The sequence below is a fragment of the Lynx rufus genome, unplaced genomic scaffold (assembly GCF_022079265.1).
Source record: "Lynx rufus isolate CCGP_SWC_20201006 ecotype Redwood Valley unplaced genomic scaffold, mLynRuf1.p SCAF_1, whole genome shotgun sequence".
Classification (NCBI taxonomy): Eukaryota; Metazoa; Chordata; class Mammalia; order Carnivora; family Felidae; genus Lynx; species Lynx rufus.
The window spans coordinates 139,795,168-139,818,901 of NW_025814823.1; the positions used below are offsets into that span (position 1 = coordinate 139,795,168).

Here is a 23,734-nt window from a genome sequence, read left to right on the forward strand (position 1 = left end):
GGGTTCAAGCCCCTCATCAGGCTCTGTGCTGACAGCTCAGAGTCTGGAACCTGCGTTGGATTCTGTGTGTGTGTGTCTCTCTCTCTGCCCCTCCCCTGCTCATACTCTGTCTGTCTCAAAAATAAATAAAAACATTAAAAAAAAATTAGAATTATGCAGGCAGTATCTAGGGGTTAAGGAAAACAAGCAAGCAAGTACATTTGTCCATAATATTTTAATACTTTTCCACTTTTAAATACTGGTTTTAATTTTGTGATTGTAACATGGAAGATCCAACTTTATTATTTTTTAAAAACATCATCAGGATCATAAAGCTATTATAGAATAATTACACTCTACACACTCCCAAGGTACTTTAAAATGATTATGTTTTGAGTTTGTAGGTGAACAATGACAGTAATCCAAATACATTGTCTGTACAACTCGGACTAAATACTGGTGAAAGTGTTTAATTGAACAAACAATTGATAAGCTTAATTAACCAGCACAATTTCACAAGAGAACCAGCTCAGCCCAACTAAAATGTTCTCAATAGCAGTTGACACTGATGTTGTATAGGTGCACAAGTTAGCCGATGAAACTCAACAAACGGGAAACCCATTCTTCCTTTTCCTTATTTTGTGTTCTTACACCTCCCTCCCAGCCATCCCCTCCTCGGTCTACCTCAATTGCCTTTGTGGTGTTCCCAAACCAAGAGCTGCTGTGATCACCCTCCACCTCAAAATCAGGAGTCCTGAGTTCCAAGTGAAACACTGTGCTCTCCTGTCCTGTACAGTGGGCAGTCAGGGACAAAACCCATCATTACCAGTATTTTCCAAATTTCTATCACAGTACAAAAGAGTGAACTAGTTGAAAAGAGAGTAGTAAAAGGATCATTTTTTTTGTTTTTTGTTTTTGTTTGGGAGACAGAAGAAATTACTGTGTTTGGGAAAACATCATGTATATTCAGATACTGATTAAAGAATTAGCCACACAGAAATAATTCTAGAGGGTCTGAATATTGTTTAAAATGGCTAGTACCTCTCCAATTTTGAGCTCTTTAAAACTCTTTTCGCATTCCCCAACTCATTTCTAAATCTGACTGGATGGGATTAACTCTAGTGAAGTACCTGTACAGTTATCTAAAGGTAAAATGTATCTTCTTTTTTTTTTTATACAAATATTTTTAGTGTAATCATTTCATTTACAGAATTGCAAAAGTGTATCTAACAGTTAGTGCAAATGCAACTAATGATAATTAGATTTAGACATTGCTTTGTTAAGTTTTCCATACCTTTGTAAAATGAAGCTATTCAATTTAGTTATGAAAGAGTTACTTGTCCATGTTCATGATAGTTACCAAAAATGGCAAACAGAGGAACATTTATAGTGGGCATAGAGAATTTTTTTTGAAGATTCCCATCAGCGGCTTAAGGTTAATAAACCTTCCCTCCCCAACCCTCCCATATTCCCATCCCAACCCCACAGCTGATTGTAAAATAAAATACACATTTGAGGTATAAACTTTTCTTTTTTAAACATCACAATATAAAATGTTAACTGGTGATGTAGTAAACTCATATGGTAATTTGTCTTATTTGCCTTACTAGCATTACCACCATATAGGCACTTTTCCACATAGTCAAATTATGAACAGCATTTTTCTGTATAAGGCATATTCCATGCACATCATTAGAGAAAGGTAAATTAAAAAATAGAAAAGATTTATGGAACATGAAATCTGCGTGCATGTAATATAAGCATATGTTTTATATGTATTTTTCTCTCTGTACAGAATAATAAATACCACTATATCTGATGCAAGTAATTCACTTCCAGGATTGTGCATATTAAGTGATCAGACTAATCCCATCATTAAATAATCACCTTGCATTTATCATTAAGACTCCATTACCATGTATGAAATATATACAGGACATGTTCCAAGTGACATGACTTTCTGCTTTACAAAATGGGTCTGATTTCTGTGTTTCTACAGAGATGAACAAGTCAGCATAGCATCTACAAAATGCCTCTGACATATGTAAGCACATTTGTGTATAAACACAATGAAGATTTTGAAGTGGGCAGTCATTTCTACTTCAGTGAGTACCATTCCTTGCCTCAACTCCATGCTTCAAGGTTTTTCACAGAGGCCTAAAACTAAAGAAGGTATTTTACATTTAAGCTCTTACAGCAAGTAAGGAAAGAATTTCAGTTTGAATCACATGGAATCCTTTACTGCTCTGCTGCAAATTCTGATCAAGAAGCTAACCGGAGCACTGCTCACATTTTATATGCATATCCTGCAACATATCTTTTAAACTGAGCCAAATTAGAAGAACTGACAAACATGCCTGTTACGAACACCAGAAATACTGAATCAAATGTCAAACCCCAACAGCCTGATTTACCTTAACAAGAAATACTGTATATCCTCTTACAAATTTTGAGAAAATATGAGCTCATTTTATCCTTACCACTGTACCAAAAAGTAGTTTATACCCACAAGATTTGTTTCCGTTTGGAGGCAGACAGAACCAATTTAGGAATTACCAAATTGTGTTTGTAAACAAACTGAAAAAAATCTGTAGCACACATTACGCAACTAAAAATACAATAGAAATATAAAGATACCTGGGGGAAAAAATAAAGCTTTTCACTCTTTCTCCATCAGAACCAAGGTTCTTCATAGGAGTAAGACTATAGAAAAGGTGAAATCACAGGTTATTTGACAGCCCTCAGTTATTAAGAGACACTTTACGTAACATGAATCATTATAGAAATCAGCAGCAATGAATTCTATGATTATACAAAGCAAAAAAGTCAAAAAATTCTGAACACAGATTTAACCATAGGCCTGAAAAAAGAACCCCATCCAGATATTTGGTGCACAGAAAGCACATGCCCCATGTGCATTCAACTTTTGTGCTTTTCTTTTGTGCACAAAACCTGATACAAATGAGGATCTTAGGCCGGACCATAGTAAATTAAAAATTCTGAAAAAGTTTCCAAAAATTAAAGCATCAATTCCTAGTTGTGATTCAAAGTTGATTTTTTTTTTCTCTTCTAGGAGCAAGCAAATAAAAATATAGCCATATACATGTAATTTTACATGTATTTATAGTTATATGCTGAGCGAGGAGATCTAGCAGGAGACAGCTAGTGTTAGATGTTCACCTTTGCTATTGCAATATTTCTTCATTTTTGTACACAAGGCCAGGGTGTTGGGCCACAGACAAGGCTATAGATCCTACGTTCCAGCTTAGAGCATTCAATTTTGTTTTTTATTTTTTTCCTCCAACATGGAATGTCACACAGCCTTGCTTCAGTCACTGCAGGAAAGAAAATAAGTAAACAATTAAGAAATACATTATTACTGAGAGTGGCAAGACTACCAGAACAGATTCCTCCTACCCTGTGAATTCATGGAATACACAGATCTCTATTAAATATTTATGCTTTATAGATTTTCACCGTTAAAAATGTTAAAATTGTAAACCTTACATATTTGAAACTGATCAGCAAGGAACAGAAGGAACGTTTTGAAAACTCAAAAAAGAAGGGAAATATACCATAGATAAGCAAAGAGAGAATCAACCAGAATTCTCTGGGTTTACACCCCCAAAACCAGCATTTCCTTCTTCTTAGTCTTCAATAAAAATTATGCTATAAAATACCAGTTATCAAGAATTGACTATGAGTTTTAACTATCTTTGGACCTCATTAATTCTTTATGAAATTTCACTAAAGATCATAAACACTATTGGAAGTTATAATTTCTTCATCACTAAAATTAGGATAGCTTTCCTAAAATTTCAATGCTAGAATCCACTTCATACATACATCTGTCCAAACTTATTATGAAACAAATATTACTTTAGGTAAACAAAGATTTTCACTATGGTGATAAGGTTTGAATTTGGTGCTTTGTCAGAAAGAAGCTCAACCTGGACTCAAGGCCAGAGCTAAGTTGTGGCCACTGAATCTTCATAGTTCTGTCTTTGAATACATACACATACATCCACAAACAATGCTACCTCCTTCCTCTGAGATGGATTTCAACCCCCTCCCCGCTAGGTACTGTGTGCACACACAGACACAGACTCACACAGACATATGCACACAGTCAATAAACAATGCCCTAAATCCAACAGTTCTGAGGCAAAATGCTGTTAATAACGTTAGCATGTATTTTACAAATGCTTAAGAAAATTCTTCTTTTCAAACATAGGTGAGAGCAAGTTCTATACATAACTGCATTTTGATTTCTTTTGCTTAATAGATGGTTATATTTTCTGCCCTGCTATTTTAGCAAGGCTGGGGGTAGAGATGAAGAGAGAAAGCAGATTATAGCTGCACACTTGGTCTTGATTAGAGCAAATAGCATTCTTTAGAAATCTTAAGGCTGTGGGGAGAGACAACCAGCTAAGTCAGGTGACATGGCCTGCTGCCATGACACAGCATCACGTTTCTGGTTAATTTGAGGTAACAGGGCAAAGATAAAATCAGCAAATTTGTGTCCAGATCTAGCCATAACAATCCTAAAGTACGAGATATTCCAAAAGCCAGTACACTTATGCAATGCACTTGCACTTGAAGACAATCTCTCAAAGGTCAAGCTATATCCCAAAACACTAACCATTCAGGTAAGATTAGAATCTGTTTAACATTTTCAGGTAAGCTTTTTCTTAGGAAAGGCTAAATATCTGGGACATCAATGCAACAACTCTGGTGTTAGCATCTGACAATAAATTTAGCCTTTTTTTTTTTTTTAAGAGAGGCATACTATAAACAACATCAGAAACCAGAATTAGTTAAAAATATCAGTCATTATATAACACTATTGAACATACTAATTTAATCTAAAGACTCAAGAATACAATAATCTAAGTTACTCAAGAATATAAACTTCTCGGGGCGCCTGGGTGGCTCAGTCGGTTAAGCATCCGACTTCGGCTCAGGTCATGATCTCGCGGTTTGTGAGTTCAAGCCCCGCGTCGGGCTCTGTGCTGACAGCTCAGAGCCTGGAGCCTGTTTCAGATTCTGTGTCTCCCTCTCTCTCTCTGACCCTCCCCCATTCATGCTCTGTCTCTCTCTGTCTCAAAAATACATAAAAGTTAAAAAAAAAAAGAATATAAACTTCTCAGCCAATGATTTAATATCTAACATAGGTGGGAATAAGAGAACATTCATAAATACTGCAGTTTATGAATTATACTTTGGTAATATCTATTAAAAATTTAAATGTTAACACATACTGAGAGTTCACAGAAACAGAATTATACAAATTTCTCTCAAATGGACCAAGAAATGTTCAAACTATTCATAGTAAGAGAAAGACAATAAAAACTATAGAGAAAGTATTTCTTTCCTATCAAGGTGGGAATAATCCAAGTTTTATTTCATACACTGTGTGAGAGGGTAAAGGGAAATAGGCACTCCAATACATTATTGCTGGTGAGATGATAAATTAATACAACTTCTTTATGGGCAATATCTAAAATAAAAACGCACAACCCCCCACCCCCGGAAGTGCTGGCAGTGTCATATCTAGCAATTTATCCCACATATAAACTTGTAAGTGGATATACTTGTAACACCGTTCCAGCAAAAATTGGAAACAACTTGAGTATCTAGCAAGGGAGGACTGGTTAGAAAATTATGTATATCCATGCAATGGGATACTGTATAGCCACAAAAAAATAATGAGGAAGGTCCATACTGATATGCAAAGACCTTCAAAGTAAAGTAAGCGCAAAGACAAGATGCAGAACAATGTATTTTCTTCAACAACAACAAAAAGGTGTAAGTGTGGGAGACATACACTTGTATTTGCTTGCTCAGGCATAAAAAATTCTCTGGAGGGGCGCCTGGGTGGCTCAGTCAGTTAAGTGTCTGACTATGGCTCAGGTCATGATCTCGTGGCCCGTGAGTTCGAGCCCCGCGTCAGGCTCTGTGGTGACAGCTCAGAGCCTGGAGCCTGCTTCCGATTCTGTGTCTCCCTCTCTCTCTGCCCCTCCCCTGTTCATGCTCTGTCTCTCTCTGTCTCAAAAATAAATAAACGTGAAAAAAAAATTAAAAAAAAATTCTCTGGAAAAGATATACAAATAGCACTTATACTCTTTCAGTTTGGGGGTGGGGGAAAGGCAAAACTGGGTGAGCAGGGGCAAGGGATAAATTTCACTGTTCATCTTTTCACACTGACTTTTGAACCACGTTAACATATCATTTCTTGAAAAAGAATTAAAGATTCCAGCACTTTATGGAAAGATGTTCAACACAGCATTATCTGACAGTCAAAATATGGAACCAACATTATGATGGGACTGGTTAATAAATTCTGCAACATACATGTAACAGTTGTTAATGGAATGAGATAGTTTTATATATCTCATGTCTTTATATGCAGTACTAGTCAAGATATATTGTTAAATAGAAAAAGCAAGCTGCAAAACAAGAAGTATAGAATAAACAAGTATTATTAACAAATAATCAAGAATACACATCATTCACTACATACACACAAAAGTATGGAAGAATAAACAATGAACCTCAAGTACTTTCTGGGAAGGGAAGAATACAGGGAATTTGTACTTCTAGAATTTTATAGCTCCATAATGTTAAAATGTCTTTGCATAAGCAAACATTGCCTAATATAAGCAGAAGAAAACAAGTTTTAAAGGCTTTAAAAATTACAACTTTGGGAACATTGTAAAACACATTAAAATTACTTTCAACAATTAACTAAATTTTAATATCTGCAGAGTCATATTAATCAAAGTTTAAAAAAAAGGGTAATATATATCTTCCAGTACCTGTTAATACTAGAACAAAATAGGTTTTCCTGCAGTTTTTTCTTGGACATAAGAAGTAAAGCGTTTTAGAAACTTTGGATACTCTCGCTTTGCCACTGCCCTTAACACTGAGGCTGGTGCCCATCCTCCAGGGTTCACTGCAAGATAAAGGAAAATTAAAATAAAGCCCGTTAAGATACAATTCTCCAAATGTATGGGAAGCACTCATTTACTTCCTTTGCTTTCAAAATTTTCTCGTGTTGCAACAGTTAACATCTCTTAAAGTCCTGACTGCTAATTCCTTAATGCTAACCACCAGACAAGGACACATAGCAAACAAGAGAGCATTTATTACCTATTTAAGAGGTTCTTGGCTCCCTAAATTAAATGCAAATATTAATATAGCAACATTTCAGGTTATGTAAGATAAATTTGTCAAACTCTACTATAATCAAACAGTATCACTTGGACATAACTGTCTTCTCAAACACAGTAGCAGTTACAGCCTGTACAAAGAAGATTTGAGGATTTGATGGGAGGGATTCCAGTGACTACTGCAAGTAGGAAATGGGTGTAGTTAAGAATCCAAAGCAGGCAATAATTCAGAAAACAAAAAAGCCTGACAATAAGAAAAATAACTATTAATTTTCTTTACCATTATTGCTTTTATTTCTAATCATACATATATTCTATTAGGCAAATATATAATAGATGGATTTTTAAACCAAGCATATGTGATAGTGATCTAGAGATGAAGTTTAAATTCTGATACAGTAGTTCTGGGATGAAATTCAGATGTGGATATTTTCAAAGTTTCCTGATAATTTTGGTACACATCACTCCCAATTAAAAATCATTAATCTAAAGGAGAAAAACTAAAAAGGCATGGAGATCATAATAAGAAATCTAGGGGTGTTGGCTGGTGCAGTCAGAAGAACGTGCGACTTTTGATCTTGGGGTTGTGAGTTCAAGCCCCACACTGGGTGTAGAAATTACTAAAAATAATAAACTTAAAAAAAAAAAAAGAAAATCTACATTACCAAAGTATCAAAAGAAACCTCAAAACACATACCATTAGCTACATACGTAATCTTGCATAGAATGTTGTCCCTGCTGATCTCCTGGTTTCCCTCTGGTGGGCTTACCAAGGTTTGACAAATCATAGCAATATTTATTTTGGCACGGACGCATCGATTGTTTAGCTGCCAAAACAAAAAATAAAAACAAAACACCAGTGTAATAGATGCCTTGTATTTTATAATCCCTACTGTTCTAATAGCACATTAGGTTATCCAAAACCATAGCTCATCAAAATGTCCAACAAAATCTTATTAGCACCACTAAATAACACATGCCAAGCTGCATGACATCAGGAATGATTTTCCCTCCTCTTCAGTAGTAGATGGAACTCAACTGAGATAGAAACCACAGGGGTTTTGCCAGTAGCTGATCATGGCTTGAGAGGGAAGCTTGTAGAAAGTAGCTTCACTTATGTACCCATTCAGCTCTGTCTCCGCGTTTTAACATCAGGGGGAAAGGAAAACAGCCCCTGCTGCATGTTCACAGCCATGACTACTGCCCTCAAGTAACACAAGGGCTATAGTGTTCCAAGGAGCCAATCCAATATAAAACAAAATCTAAGAAACATTATCAAATCAAGTACCAGTGTGTGTCATATGTGTTTGTCACTTTTGTCCCACACTGTATATTTAGCTTTATACTATACAACTATACACATTTATACAAGTGCACTTACTGGAGCACTGTCGTGATCCACAGAAAAATTACACACTATCCAAGTTTCGGGGTCATTTTCAGTCAAGGCTGGTATCTTTCTAATGGCAGAGAGATATAATACATCTCGCTGAGAAGCAGGCCACACCCTCTGTGGAAGAAGTAAATATCTTTTGAAAAGCCGAATTACTTTTAAATTCATATGTAATACGGAACTAACAGAGACACAAATGTTAAACAAAAATAAACAAAACAAAAATAAATATCTTAGGTGAAGGTACAATCTGTCAAATTTTAAATGGAAAGCATCTGAAAATACCCAGCAAAGGATTAATTATGAACAGTGAATTAACTGCTTTGTAGAATATCATCAAAGTAATATTTTTAAAATTGTGGATATATATAACAAAAATTTTTGCCATTTAAAGCATTTTTAAGTGTACAATTCAATGACATTACATTCACAATATTATGTAAACACCAGCACAATGTCCAAAATTTTTTATCACCCTGAACAGAAACTCTATACTCAGTAAGCAATTAATTCCTTCCCTAGTCCTTGGTAATGTTCTGCTTTTTAGTATTAAACCTCTGTTTAAAGTGTTCAGAGACTTAAAAGCTAAGATTTTAGTAAGAAGACTGCTTCTTTGATATAAGCACATTTGAAGAATACCAAATCAGACTGAATCTTTCAACTTTACAGTATGCCAGGAAACATAAAACACGTTGGAATGATATGGAAATGAGGTCTATGGAAACTGAGACTATGTACTTTTAAATAAGAGAAAATCTGTGCACTGACTTTCTTAAGCGTTGAGTTTCATTGGAAACTAAAATGGTTATCTTTTAAAGATGCTACATTTTATGAAATCGATGAAAGTAGTGTTGAGCAAAGCCAATAATAAAGGAAAATTGGGCCATGTTTGAACAAATGAATGCAAATCCACAAGGATAAAAATTTACAGAGTGAGGATGACTTAAATATCAGGAGATAAGTAGCCCTCTTTAAGAAACCAGATTATAGGGGCACCTGGGTGGCTCAGTCGGTTGAGCGCCCGACTTCAGCTCAGGTCACGATCTCACGGTTCGTGAGTTCGAGCCCCGCATCAGGCTCTGGGCTGATGGCTCAGAGCCTGGAGCCTGCTTCCGACTGATTCTGTGTCTCCCTCTCTCTCTGCCCCTCCCCCATTCATGCTGTCTCTATCTCAAAAATAAACATTAAAAAAATAAAAATAAAAAATAAATACTTTAAGAAACCAGATTATAAAAGGAGCCAAATGTAAAGGGCAAGATGTTGCAGAGCATGATTGAATTTTTTTGAAAAAAATTATGCTAGAACAATCTGTTTATTCAATTATAACTGTAATTTAAATTGTGTTAAATTTAAGAGGTATTATTTTAATAGTTTTATTTTTCAAGTGACCTTAATATAACCTATATAAATTCTTCGCTCCATCTATGATTTACCAAGTGAAATACTTTCAGCAGACTGTTTTCAAGGATCAATTACCTTCAGATTACAAGATTCTTCTGATTCTAAATTACTGGTCATTTCTCTTCATTCCACATTATTGACAATTAATTGATTTTTGTAACATCTGCTAAGTTTTAGGTGTCACTTAGACTCCCCAAATCTGTATATTAAAGAAGAATCTTCATCGTTACACTTCTTTTTTAATTGAAGCGAAGTTGACATATAATGTACTTATTATACATTTCTTGAGCAGGTGCCATGTAAAATCAAGCCTAGCTCACTCTCATTACATAGGAGATGCCTCATATGACAAAACTGAGTTTAGGAAATACATAACAAACCTAAAATATTTTCATATATTCAGCTCAAATTAAAAAGTCATTTAAAGTAAAGAAAAATAAAGTACCTGTTGAATTATTGTATTTCTTATATAACATACAATATCACATTTGATGGATCTTTCCAAAATTATAATTCCTTTATTTTCCTTTCTTTAAAATGAACATGAGTCTCAGGTGTAAAACACACTGATCTGACAATTTTATACGGTATCCAGTGCTCACCACAATACGTGTAGTCACCATCTGTTACCATGACGCTATTACAATATTATTAGCTACATTCCCCATGCTGACTTACTTTTTTTATAACTGGAAGTTTGTTTCTCTTAATTGCCTTCATTTATTTTGCCCATCCTCCCAACCCCTTTTATTATCCTTTATACAATATATTATTTGGCAATTTTCAGGGAACAGAGTAGAATCAGGTAAGGGAAATATTCTTTAATTTTTTTTAAAGTTTGAGAAAGAAAGAGAGGGAAGGAGAATAAGCAGGGGAGGGGCAGAAACAGAGAGGGGAGCAAGAGAGAAACCCAAGCAGGCTCCACACTGTTAGCACAGAACCTGATGTGGGGCTACATCTCATGTACTGTGCGATCATGACCTGAGCTGAAACCAAAGTTGGATGCTTAACTGACATGACAGAGCCACCTAGGAGCCCCTAATTCTTAAAATTTAAATACCTAGGATAGCACAGGAAGAAATGAAATGAATGTGAAATGAAAGCAATATGAAAGTGAACCAATTTAGGACAATGTTTCTGTGTGCTCTGGTATATGACCAACTTCTTAATAGTTATGCATGGCAATTTTCCTTTGCTTTTAGATGATCTACTTACATGACTTTCTTATCAATCTTAACATACATTAATAACATAATTTCCATTCCACTTAACATCGTTGCCAGAGGAAACTATGATTCACTGTTTTAAATGTTTACTTATTTATTTAGAGAGAAAGATTTATTTATTTAGAGAGAGTGTGTGTGTGCATCAGCAGGGGAGGGGCAGAGACAGAATCCCAAGCAGGTTCTGTGGTGCCAGTGTGAAGCCTGACATGGGGCTTGAACCCACAAACTGTGAGAACATGACCTGAGCCCAAATGAAGACTCAGAAGCTTATTAACCAACTGAGCCACCCAGGCACTCCTATGATTCTCTTTTGTAGGTGGTAACTATGACTTCTCTCCTATAAAGACTAGATGCTAGAAAAATATTTACTTGGGTTTCAATATTTTCTTTTCTAAACTTTAAGTGCACATAACTAACTGGAGGTCTTTATCAAACACACTGTTCCTGGGTTATTTCTCAGGTTGTCTCGGGCTCTGCTTTAAAGGAGCTGATATCCTTTCAAATATGTGACATTCATGCATCATTAATAAAGTCTGTGGATCTTTTATGGCATTTAACTTCCTGCCAAATTTTACTCGAGAGAATTTCTATGTCTCAGTTTGAATTAGGGTGAAATCCTTTTGGGATGAAGAGATCTTTACCTTGTGCGTTTGATAAATGATGATTGCATTATCAGCTAATGTTTCCACCACATGAAAGTTTTCTATAGTTGCTGAAATGAAGAGAAAATATTAGTAGCCAAAAAGATACATTGCCTCTTTCTAGAATGTGATTAACTCATTTATACTGATGGACATTGTGGTAACATAAGCAGGATTCTGCCCTATGTAGGCTGTCTAAATGGAAGGAGGTTAAGACTTAATAGTAGGGCTACAGGGGACATGACACCTGATCATAAGGAAATCTCATTTTCTTTGGCTCAATCTCTAGCTTCCACATCAAGAAAGCAATTCTACTCACATGTATTAATTACTCAGATGCAAATTCCTATCTAATACTATGACACTTTCCTATAATTCCTAATTTATTGAAGCTGAAGAAACTGTCCTAAGCTTAGTTGGTTATATCTGTGAAAAAAGAATGTCAAACTGTCATAGATAAACATCTTATGATGTTCAAAACTATCTCTATTTATGAAATTTGGTGACTAAGAGGCGCGCATGCACACACACACACACACACACACACACACACACTCCAAGAATAACTCTCAACAGACCACAGCAGGATTTATCCAGGGTTTACAAGGGACACAAAACAATCTGGAAAAGCAGATGATAAAACAGAAACCTTTAATTTTAGTCCCAGTCTTTCCACTAACTAGGCTCTGTAGCTTCTGACAAGTCACTTAACCTATTTTTTTTTTTTTTTTTTTTTTACCTACCTATCATGCAGGATTATTGAAATACTGGATCAAATGCTATAATATAGCAAGAAGCATTCTGTACAGCAAAATGCTCCATTTAAATGCAACTTAAAAAAAAAAAGTAAATGCAAGCTATTGTCAGATTCTCCAGGTATTTTCTACAATGACTTTGTAAACTGTATATGAGATGCAAAAAACTAGGTTGGATTTGATATTAAATTTGAAATAATTATATTAAGATATATTAATAATGGTAGCTTACTTTCCCAATCATTGCGAACATCAACATTCCAGAAGTAATTGCAGACTTCGTGTCCTGTAACGCCTTTCACTGCATGGGTAGCTTTCAAAGGATCCAAAACAATCCCATTTTCTTCTACTTCCCTTCTATATACCTAAAGAGGATATATTTAAAAACCTGTTTAAAAAATAAGAATTAAACCCCTAAAGTACAAACCTGAAAGCAGGTTTTTAAATTTAGCTGCTTTTTAGAATTTTATTTATGAAAATCTATATATGGAATATAAATATTCTGCTAAAAGAAAATCTTAAATTTCAAATTATTAACACAGACAACACATAAAAAACACTTAAAACTACAAATCTGAGGTAAACTTCAATTATGAAAAACATGCACATGCAATGAACACCTAATTACAGGAGTTGTTAAACTAAGCCTGGTTTAGAACATCACCTCCTTAAGGATACAAATGCACAGCAGTTTTGTTCAATGCCTCAGACCCAGCATCTAAAATAGTATCTGAAACACAGTAGGCTCTCAATTATTTGTTGAATCAATGACTGAAAGCTAAAATGACACGAAGATCTATGCTATCTTGCTTTAAATACTGAAGTTGTGTACCTAAACTGCTAAGTAAAATTAATTATTTCAAAGTTATAGGTTACTTCAGAAAGTTTTACAAGAAGTTAATTTCATCAACATGAAATGAATAATGTTATTATAAGAACTAGCTCTCAATTTATGGAGTGCTTTATGGGTCCAGATACTGTTAGGCATTTCACATACAGTTTCTTTTTTAAAATGTCCTTCACCAAACTACTTTTTCCTATATGCTCATTTATTCATGTTATTGGGACTGCTATTTTCCAGTCACCTGAACTGGAAAGTTTAGACTTTTAACTCCTCCCCTCACATTTCACATAGCTATTAAGCTCATTACTCATCGTGTAGGAGATTCTTGACTCTTCTATTCAACAGCTTGACTTTTCTACTATTGGTTACTTCTTTTAGCTGGCTTTCATCACTATGTACCTGACCCTCTCAAGTGGTATACTTGGTCTCTGGTTTCTTCCTTATGAGCTTAATCTTCCTAAAATGTTACTTTGTAGGGGCGCCTGGGTGGCTCAGTTGGTTGAGCATCTGACTTCGGCTCAGGTCATGATCTCACGGTCCGTGAGTTCGAGCCCCGCATCGGGCTCTGTGCTGACGGCTCAGAGCCTGGAGCCTGTTTCAGATTCTGTGTCTCCCTCTCTCTCTGCCCCTCCCCTGTTCATACTCTGTCTCTCTCTGTCTCAAAAATAAATAAATGTTAAAAAAAAAAATTAAAAAAAAAATAAAATGTTACTTTGTATACAGTGGCTAACCTACTGCTACAGACAGTAGACTACTCTCTCGTCGGGCTATTTCACACTATCCACAATGCAGTCACTCTGTTTCTAATGTGGGCTGGAGGAACACTTATTCTCTATTCTTCATTCTGCATGGAGGGACTTCATCTAGACTATCAGGTTCTGGTTTCTCTGCACCCCTTCACTTTCTCCTCCCAAGGGGGGAGAGAATGTCCTAAGTGAATGTTGAGTACAGAATAAGGACTGGTAGGCTTGGCTCACCCCTTCCTCTACAGAGAATATGTATCCTGGTTTTCTTTTGGGGCTTACTCTTGGGGGAAGGCCTGTGATTATCTAGTTATGTCAGAAACATTATGCTTAAGTCTGGGGTAACAGATTATTTTTTTTAATGTTTATTTTTGAGAGAGACAGAGTGCAAATGCCAGGAGCAGAGAGAGACACACACAGAATCCAAAGCAGGCTCCAGGCTCCGAGCTATCAGCATGGAGACCTACACGGGGTTCAAACCAACAAACCACGAGATCGTGACCTGAGCCAAAGTCGGACACTCAACAGACTGAACCACCCAGGTACCCCTCAGCTTATTAGATTTATAGCTAACATTTTGTTATCTCAATTGCTTGTCTCTTCTTTTTTTCTTCTTAATTAGTCCTCTATTCAAGAGGAAAAGAAATTCCAATATATTTAATATTGTATCTCTATTGCTAGAATAATTCTGGTCAATACAGTCTATTCAAAACTCCTGAATAAGAAGTTTGTCTTCAAGATTTTGCTTGTGTTGTATTTTTTGTCTAAAAGACCCTTGCCTCATCTTGGTCACAACTTTGCTTCCATTTCTACACATAGTTCAAATGCTTCTCCTCAGTGTAAAACAATCTAGCTGCTTCAAATCAGAGAACTCTTTCTTTTCCAATTTTCTTCACTACTCATCTGTGCTCTTCTTCAATACATTATCAGAAAGAGACAAGTAACAGTATCTTTAAAAGTCAATATCCTCCTTCCCCAATGAAAGTTTCAGGTTGGAAAAGTCTTATTAAACATCTCTTTATCTTTTAGCATGGCCTTGGGCACGAGGTAATCCAAAATTCAATGCAGCTGCTGTTTAGAATCCATCTCTAAATCTTGTTCTTGCTCTATTCTCTCTCTCTGGTGTTTAAGGATATGAACAAGATTAGCAGACCCATCTCCAAATACTGAAAGAAGATGCAGTGAGAGAAAGGACTAGAAGTATATACCAAAAAGGGGAACAAAGTGATCTGGGTACATCATTTAATATATTAAAAAATAAATTAAGAGAAATATCCAAATAGAGAGCCATCAGCTAGTTATCATTTGCTCATATCTAAAACCCCAAATTTATTTTCTCCATGGCCCAGGCAAAACAGAATGGGTTGCACATTTCTTTGATCATATGTAACAGTCTGTTTAAAAGGAATTTTACAATGCTATCCTCTTTCACATCACTGGGCAGTAATGATACTATGACTGTAACATAGCTGTATTTAGCAATCTAACATTTTACTGGGAATTACCTTCATTTCTCCTTCTTCTACAACCAACTGCCAATTAGCATCTCCACCTACATCCTGTAATGAGTAAGTCATGTGGTTTTGCACCATCTCTTCAACCTTGGAAAGAAAAATAAAATCATAACAATCCCAATCCAATGAATAGCCATGTTATCATCTCTAAAAGAGAACGGTATTCAGTTTATTTCAGTTTAGAAATGATGTTTTTAGAAAGCTGAGCAACCAAATGCACAAAGGTTAGTAGATTTTATACAGCGTTGAAGAGTTTAGTCCACATTCCAGATATCATATCCAGGTTAATGACAGGAGGGAGAAATGCAGAGAAGGAAGACGTTTCACTCATATAACATATATTGGCCTAATGTGCAGCAAGTCAGCAAAAATAAGCATTTTCTGGAAAAAAAAAAAGTTCCTTCCTTCACTAGAAAATGTTTTCTTACAGAAATAATTATTTAACACATAAAATCATGGGACACTAAGGGTAAAAGGGGCACAAAGAGACAATCTAGTCCAGTGCTTTTATGTTTAAGACTACACAGATAACAGTTTGTTATATGTATGGCAAGATTTCGCTACAAAATGATAAAAAAAAAACTTCTATTACTTCACTGATAAACTTCACTTCACTTTTACTATGAATGAAAAATAACCAATCCCCTACTTACTTGACTCCAATTTCATTGTTTTGCATTCTTTTAGGGAAAATGCTAATAATCACATATGCAGACATTTACAAATAATCAATTTTTAGTGTCTTCTTTTAAATTACTGTCTTTTTCCTGAAATTTAAATAAAACCTCTGCTTTTAACTATCACCAGTTACTCCTCCACATCTTAAACTTTAAATAAAACTGAGTATTTCACACTCCCAGAATCCACAATCATTTATTGGTAAGATTTCATGTGAGTGCTATTTGCAAACTCTCCTAGTTTGAAACATGTTTTGAAACAGAAGTGAAGTGATAAAAAGATGGTTTCTGAAGGAGCTGCTTTATCCATCTACAGAGACGGTTTCTCTAAGCTCCATTTTCTAACCTTTTACTCATAATTTTGTTTTATATAATAAGTACATTAGAGAAGGCATGAAAAGAGTTGGAAATATGTATATTATACTTGACTTAATTTATTCCTAAGTTTACTTATTTTACATGAAGTCTACTGTGCTCATTAGGGATACAGACAAGAACAAGGTTTATTTTTTGAAATAAATATATTAATGATTTGGGGGCAAAAATTCCTAAAATTATTAACGCTGAAGGTATAATTTTTCTACACAGAAAGATGTTACCAATATGTTACAGTGACATATACTTTTACTACATAAAGTTTTCTCGATTTCAGAATGCATTTTTGCTACTAAAAGTAGGTATGACTTTTAAGTGTCATTGGTAATAATCATAAAAGTTTTTGATAAAGATTTTATACTCAGGTTCTACAATCTATTTTTGTACTAGATGAACACGAACATAACATTTATGTCTTAAAAAAATTTTTTTTAACATTCTATATCTTTACATATTATCTTCCAAACAATGTGAATGGCACTGGGCTACAGACTTGAAAGAAATTGAAAAAATGTAACTAATAGTATATTCTATAGTTTTAAAAAGGTTCCATTAGAAAACATAACTCCAGGGGCTGCATGGAAAAATTTATGTGCCTCCAAAAATGTGAAATCTGCTCTGAGACAGTAACGAGGACTAATGCAGGGTTCCAAATTATGAGGACATACAAAATTTAACTGAATTCCCAAAGAGGAAGGAACAAAGAAAGTTCCAATTAGTAGGCATAAACAAACAACCACCATAGCACTGGCTCGATTCATTTGTCTGTATTACATCGTGATTGGGAAAAATTCTTACCCTTTTTAGATCCAAAGATATTAAAAATCTTTAGATATGAAATATGTAATTTGTAGATGGGACACTAAGAGTTGAGAACACCTATATTTATTATGAGATTAAAGGCAGAAAAAAATTTCTTCCCAGAAATAAGACCTACTTCAAATAGACTACTTAGGAAAGAAGAATGAAAGGATTTTACTGTTAAAAAAGAGTTCTACTTAAAAAAAAAATTTAGTACCATGTAAGCTTGTGTTGGAAAGTACACAGGTAACTGTGTTTTTGTTTGGGCGATAATTCTGACAAATTACTTCAAATGTTGGAATAATGTTTTTGTGTTTTGGTCCCCCCAAAACTAGATTCCACAAATATAAATTGACAGCTGGTAACATAAGTTAAAACAATGTACAGTAAGCACATTTAACATTGTCTTTCTAGATAGATGAAAAAATGGTATTCCTATCCTAGTTACCACTGCATCTATGGAAAAGTGTTCAGTCTTTTGTTCTTATACACTTACTAGACTTAAGAGGGCAAGAAATAAACAAGATGAATTTAGTGCTGTGCTTCTTTCTAGGAGATGAAAGAAATTGAAGTACCCAATTATTGTAGTAATAATCTCTGCAAAGCTTTTATCATGGAATCTTTATCCATATGGCATCTTCCTTGAGGTAACAACACTGAGATTAAGAAGAGAGGTGATACAGGTAAAATCTCACTATAAAGAATTTCATGTTCACTGTAATGAAATATGAAGTAGTAAATGTTACTACTGGGGCAGTGACTCAGGCATTTGTGTCCACACTGACAGTTCCAATCTAACCTAATGATCTGTTTACTGTTTTCAGTTATGACTGCACATCCAAAGTGATTGGAAAACATTAAGTTGGGAGGACAAGGATAAATACAAGCAAAATTTACCATTTTATTAGGCTCAAAATTCGATATACTAAGAAATAATATTTAAAAAAATTTTTTTTAATGTTTATTTATTTTTGAGACAGAGAGAGACAGAGCATGAACGGGGGAGGGTCAGAGAGAGAGGGAGACACAGAATCTGAAACAGGCTCCGGGCTCTGAGCTGTCAGCACAGAGCCTGATGCGGGGCTCGAACTCACGGACCGTGAGATTGTGACCTGAGCCGAAGTTGGCCGCTTAACCAACTGAGCCACCAAGGTGCCCCTACTATGAAATAATATTACTAGTAACATCTGCCATCACTTTAAAAGACTGGATCAAAATCATTGAAGCAGGTTTCATCTGCTCTAATAGTATTCACTAGTTTTATTTATTTATTTATTTATTTATTTATTTTTTTTTTTTTTTCAACGTTTATTTATTTTTGGGACAGAGAGAGACAGAGCATGAACGGGGGAGGGGCAGAGAGAGGGAGACACAGAATCTAAAACAGGCTCCAGGCTCTGAGCCATCAGCCCAGAGCCTGACGCGGGGCTCGAACTCACGGACCGCGAGATCGTGACCTGGCTGAAGTCGGACGCTTAACCGACTGCGCCACCCAGGCGCCCCTGGTTTTAATTAGATAGTATAATTTCAGGAATCATGCCCTTGATTTTTTTTGGACCTAGAGTCAAAAATGATGAGATGACATACAAAATATCTTCATAGCAAATGAACTATGAAAAATGGAGATGAAACACATTTTAAATAAGAGATGATGGCACTCCAATTCTAGCCTTTTCTTTCACTTCCCATTTGAGACACTCTGTACGCTATTTGAGGAAACTAAATGGATTTTTCTAACATTATCAGTACAGAAATTTTAAAAGAAAATTGCCTTTTGATGACAAAACAAAAACTGCTCTTTGATGTAATGATCAAAACTCTAATGAACAAGACTCTAGAAGGGCTCAAAGACTGCTCCAATCTCTTTCTCTTACCCATGTGGAAGGAATACAACTATGCTTATTGTTACAATCATAGAGGGATTTGTTGGATAGAATGATTTATTAATAACAAATTAACAGTGCACTATTAACGCAAAGGAAAAATGGACAAGGACATAAATTGTCAGTTCAATGAAGAAATGCAAAAGGCCAAGAAACAAAACTTTTAGTCTATCAGACTGGCAAAAAGTAACTGAATTATAATATTCAGTGTCAACATAACAAAAGAAAATTGACCTGGGAGTGTCACTGGTTCCACTTGTTTTAATGAACAGTTTGGCAATAAAAATTAAAAAAAAAACAACAAAAACTTAGACACGTGTATGGCTTTTATCCTAACAATTCTACTTCTAGGAATGTATCCTAAGGAAATAACTGGGTAAGTGTACAAAGATACACACACACACACAAGGATGGTGTATTTAACAGGATGCTCCTGTAACACTATTTACAATACAGCCAAACTGAAAACAGGCTCAATGTTCAATATTAGATGAGTAGGTAAATCCAGTACACACATCTGTACAACAGAAAAGGAGATAAAGATCCATATTTACCAGTGAGAAGATGGGCTTAATTATATGTTTAAAAAAAAAAAAAAAAACACTGGTCACAAAATAGTATGTACTGAATTACTTACTTTGGTAGGAAGACAATTATTAAAGTCTGTGTACTTAATCAATATGTGACTGATTTTCTATATACATGGAAAAAGGATATGCATGAGAATATTAACAGTGATCTAATATTTTAATTTTATTTACTCTATTTTCTAGTTCTGCTAAAATTAACATGTATTATTATACAATAAACAGGGAGGGGGTTAAATAATTAATTACCACAATAATAAAGTGTCGCTGTGGACATAAAGGGGGGAAAGAGCTTTATACAGAACCGTGGTTGCAATAGTGTCCACTAATGATTAACCTGATGTATTGCCCACCTTTTGATATATTTTTTTCCGAATAGAGAAAGATTTTTTTAATTTTTGCTTTTTAATTTTTGAGGTGACATCAATAGTTGCTGTGATATGCAAATAAATGTGATCCAAAAGATCAACTTATAAATTCAAGTTCTTTCTACTTTCTGTACAGTGTAAGAGCTACTTCTTTCTCCAAATCTGCCAATTAGATAGACTCGTGTGTTGCTACTAATTTCCTAGGAGATTCACATATTTTATTTGAAGTTATTTTCAGGACATCTCTCAGTTCTATGTTTAATTATTCTACTCAATCAGGAGCATGAATATAACTTCATCAAGAACAAAGTAGTCATAAGCCTAGATTTGTACACACACGGCAAAGCCAAATTAATAGTTAAGGGCCAGAGCCCAAATCTGCTAATGACAACAGATACTTTAGCAAGGACCATAAATACTTGAAGACCTCAAAGTCATTATTCTTCAATTTTGCCTCTTTTGGCATATAGAACGGTGGTGCGATAAGGGGGACCTGGGTGTCTCAGTCAGTTAAGCGTCCAGCTCTCGATTTCTGCTCAGGTCCTGATCTCACAGTCCTGAGATCAAGCCCCATATTGGGCTCTGTGCTGGGCGTGGGGCCTGGCTAAGATTCTTTCTCTCCTTTTCTCTCTGCCCCTACCCTGTTTGTGCATGGGCGCATGTGCTTGCTTGCTTGCTTGCTTTCTTTCTAAATACATAAATAAGTAAAATGGTACAATAATCAAAAGCTAAAAAAAGATTATAAATAATCACAAGCATCACCTATTAAAAAAATTGCACCAGAAGATCTTTCTCAACTTATATACATGAGTTACACAAAATATAAAGAAGTATGCTACAATGTGGCAAAGTCTGGTAAAAACATGGGCACCTGAGTCTCAGTAATATATTCATCTGTACGTGAAGAATTTCAGCTGTTTTATAGCTCTACAGCTTGGGTCGGAGGTCTGCATTCTGAGGCCTTAATTCTTAGGCACCTATCAGTAGCTTAACACTCATTTATCGCTCTCATTATGTTTTCATTCATAGCTTGTGTATTCCTATATTTTAAGGAAAAATGGTGACTGGTACTGATGAGCTTTAGTCTCTTACTCTATTACTTTAATGCAAGGTGGAGCTTAGCAGAATAAACCAAAGCCTCCCAGTATTATCTAGTTTTGTTACGGATTTATTGCAAATATGATATGCCTTTAAAAAGCTTGCACAAATGGATGAACATGATTAAGAAATATTAGAATAAGTTTGGTTCTAGGTGATTTCTGAAGCAGAACTGATACATCTCTCAAACATGTTCAAGGAGAAAAAGGCTGCAAAAGTCAAAGAATACATTTTGAGTCTTAAACTTAATTTTCCTCTTTCCTGCAGAGTTAAAAACAAATGTCAATTTTATTCATATGTATAAACTAAGAAATCTGTTTTAAATTAGGACTTTTAAAAAACTTTTACTGGAAGGCAATTGACCCTGGAACATCACAGGTTTGAATTGCGCAGGCCCACTTGAATGCAAATTTGTTTCAGTAAATAAAGTGCAGGACTGCAAATGTATTTTCTCTTCCCTACAACTTTCTTAATAACAAATACAGTATATATGTAACATAGAAGTATATTTTAATCAGCGATTTATGTTCTCCTTAAGGCTTCTGATTAACAGTAGGCTGTGAGTAGTTAAGTTTTTGGGGAGTCAAAAGTTATATGTGGATTTTTGACCGAGGGGGGGGTCAGTGCCCCAATCTCAACGTTGTTCAAGGGTCAACTGTACTCTGATAGCAAAAAAAAATAATGTGGAAAATTGTGACTAGTTCAAAGAAATTGTTATTATTATAGTAACAATAGCTAACAAATAGCTATATAATAACTAATAAAAGCTCACACTTATTTAGCATTTACTACAGGCCAGGCTCTAGCCAGATCACAGTCCTAGCTAGATCACAGAAGTGAAGCACAGAAGAGTTAGAAAAATTGTCCAAGATCATGCAACTAACCAGTATTTACACTTGGTCATTCTGACGGGAAAGCGCAGTTTCTTAACATAAGATAACATAATGCAATCCAATAAAACACAACCACCATAAAGATACATAGCTCAATGGCAAAGATATAAGGATTAAAAAAACTTTAAAAAACGAATGCTGATACTAAAAAATATTCCTCTGATAATACTTGGACATTATTATGAGGGTAGAGACAGCAAGCATGTAGTTTCCAGTCTTAAATCCCTAAATCCTTAATGATGTGTATGAAAAGGAACATTAATTTATAATATCCAAGGGTAATTTGCATAACAAAAATACAATCTGTTCAATGGAGCTTAGTATAATAATAGTAATGAGACAAATATTATTTAAAAAGACATTTCCCTGTTGAAATATGAGATACTCGAGATTAAAAGGGAGACTATTAAAACCTACTTTTATGCGATAACATACTCTGTAAACCATGTTCATCAAAGTTGTTGAATCCTATCTAAAGAAACTACATGGTATTTAAAAACCAGGTATCTCCTACTTGTTACAATTCAATTTGAAATCTTTCAGGAGTGCCTCCTCCATGGCAAAATTCCAAGCTATTCACAGTACAGGATACAAAGGGCACATGCAAGCCTGACAGAGGAACTATTTAGTAGAGGAACTATTTAGTAGATAAGGAAGGCCTTTTAAATGCTTATTGTTACCATTTAAAATTCAAAACCAAACAAGTGGCCTAACAGAAAGATATCTAGGAACTGGGAAAGCAGGCTGAAATATAGCACGGAAAGACTCAAGTCCGCTCTATACATTCATACAGTACCTGGGAGCTGAATCTGTGAACATCGTCAGAGGCACTGACGAGATCAATGGAAGACATGGAGGAAGAGCGACTATAGGGCTACCAGAGACAGACAAAGAAAAAACCAAGTAATCAGAACAAAGGCACAACAGAGCATTCAGTACCAACTTCCAAACACAAGATAAAGAAAGAGAGAACAAAGCACCATATGAAACAGGCTCAGCAGCAAGTGCTGACTTCATGCACCTATTATGGTTTCTGCTCCAAAATCTTTCTAAAAAGAATGCAGTGCTTCCAGTAATACAACATAATACCACTTAACCCCAAAGAAAAAAAGTGACTTAATATAACTAGTTATGCTTCTGGTTAACTATCAGATTAGCCACTCCTATCCACCCCCATCCCCCCCTTTCCCCTTAAAGAAAAAAGAAAGAACATTATATTCAGAAGATGATTTCTAACCATTTTGGAGGAAAAACATACAAAAATGTATGTTTGGAAGAAAACATAAAATACCCAAAAGTCTCATTACCTAAATTCAAGAAGAGAGAAACCTTATACAACAAGATAGTTCCATCCACACTGAAGAACAATACAATATATAATTTC

At 35.1% G+C, this 23,734-nt stretch overlaps 1 protein-coding gene across 2 annotated transcripts in view; it reads right to left on the minus strand.

Annotated features, from left to right (window-relative positions):
• Positions 1-256: 256 nt before the first annotated feature.
• The window catches only part of CERT1 (ceramide transporter 1), a 105,588-nt gene continuing 82,110 nt past the window's right edge, over positions 257-23,734 (minus strand). The window contains exons 11-18 of one of the 2 annotated variants that reach the window (XM_047088029.1): positions 23,147-23,224; positions 15,660-15,755; positions 12,800-12,932; positions 11,813-11,883; positions 8,533-8,661; positions 7,849-7,978; positions 6,798-6,934; positions 257-3,314 (exon numbers count right to left, since the gene is read on the minus strand). In XM_047088029.1, the coding sequence (XP_046943985.1) occupies positions 6,807-6,934; positions 7,849-7,978; positions 8,533-8,661; positions 11,813-11,883; positions 12,800-12,932; positions 15,660-15,755; positions 23,147-23,224 (765 nt within the window). In that variant the 3' untranslated portion in view covers positions 257-3,314; positions 6,798-6,806. The remainder of the gene's footprint in view (positions 3,315-6,797; positions 6,935-7,848; positions 7,979-8,532; positions 8,662-11,812; positions 11,884-12,799; positions 12,933-15,659; positions 15,756-23,146; positions 23,225-23,734) is intronic. The other variant, XM_047088021.1, reaches the window with a different exon arrangement.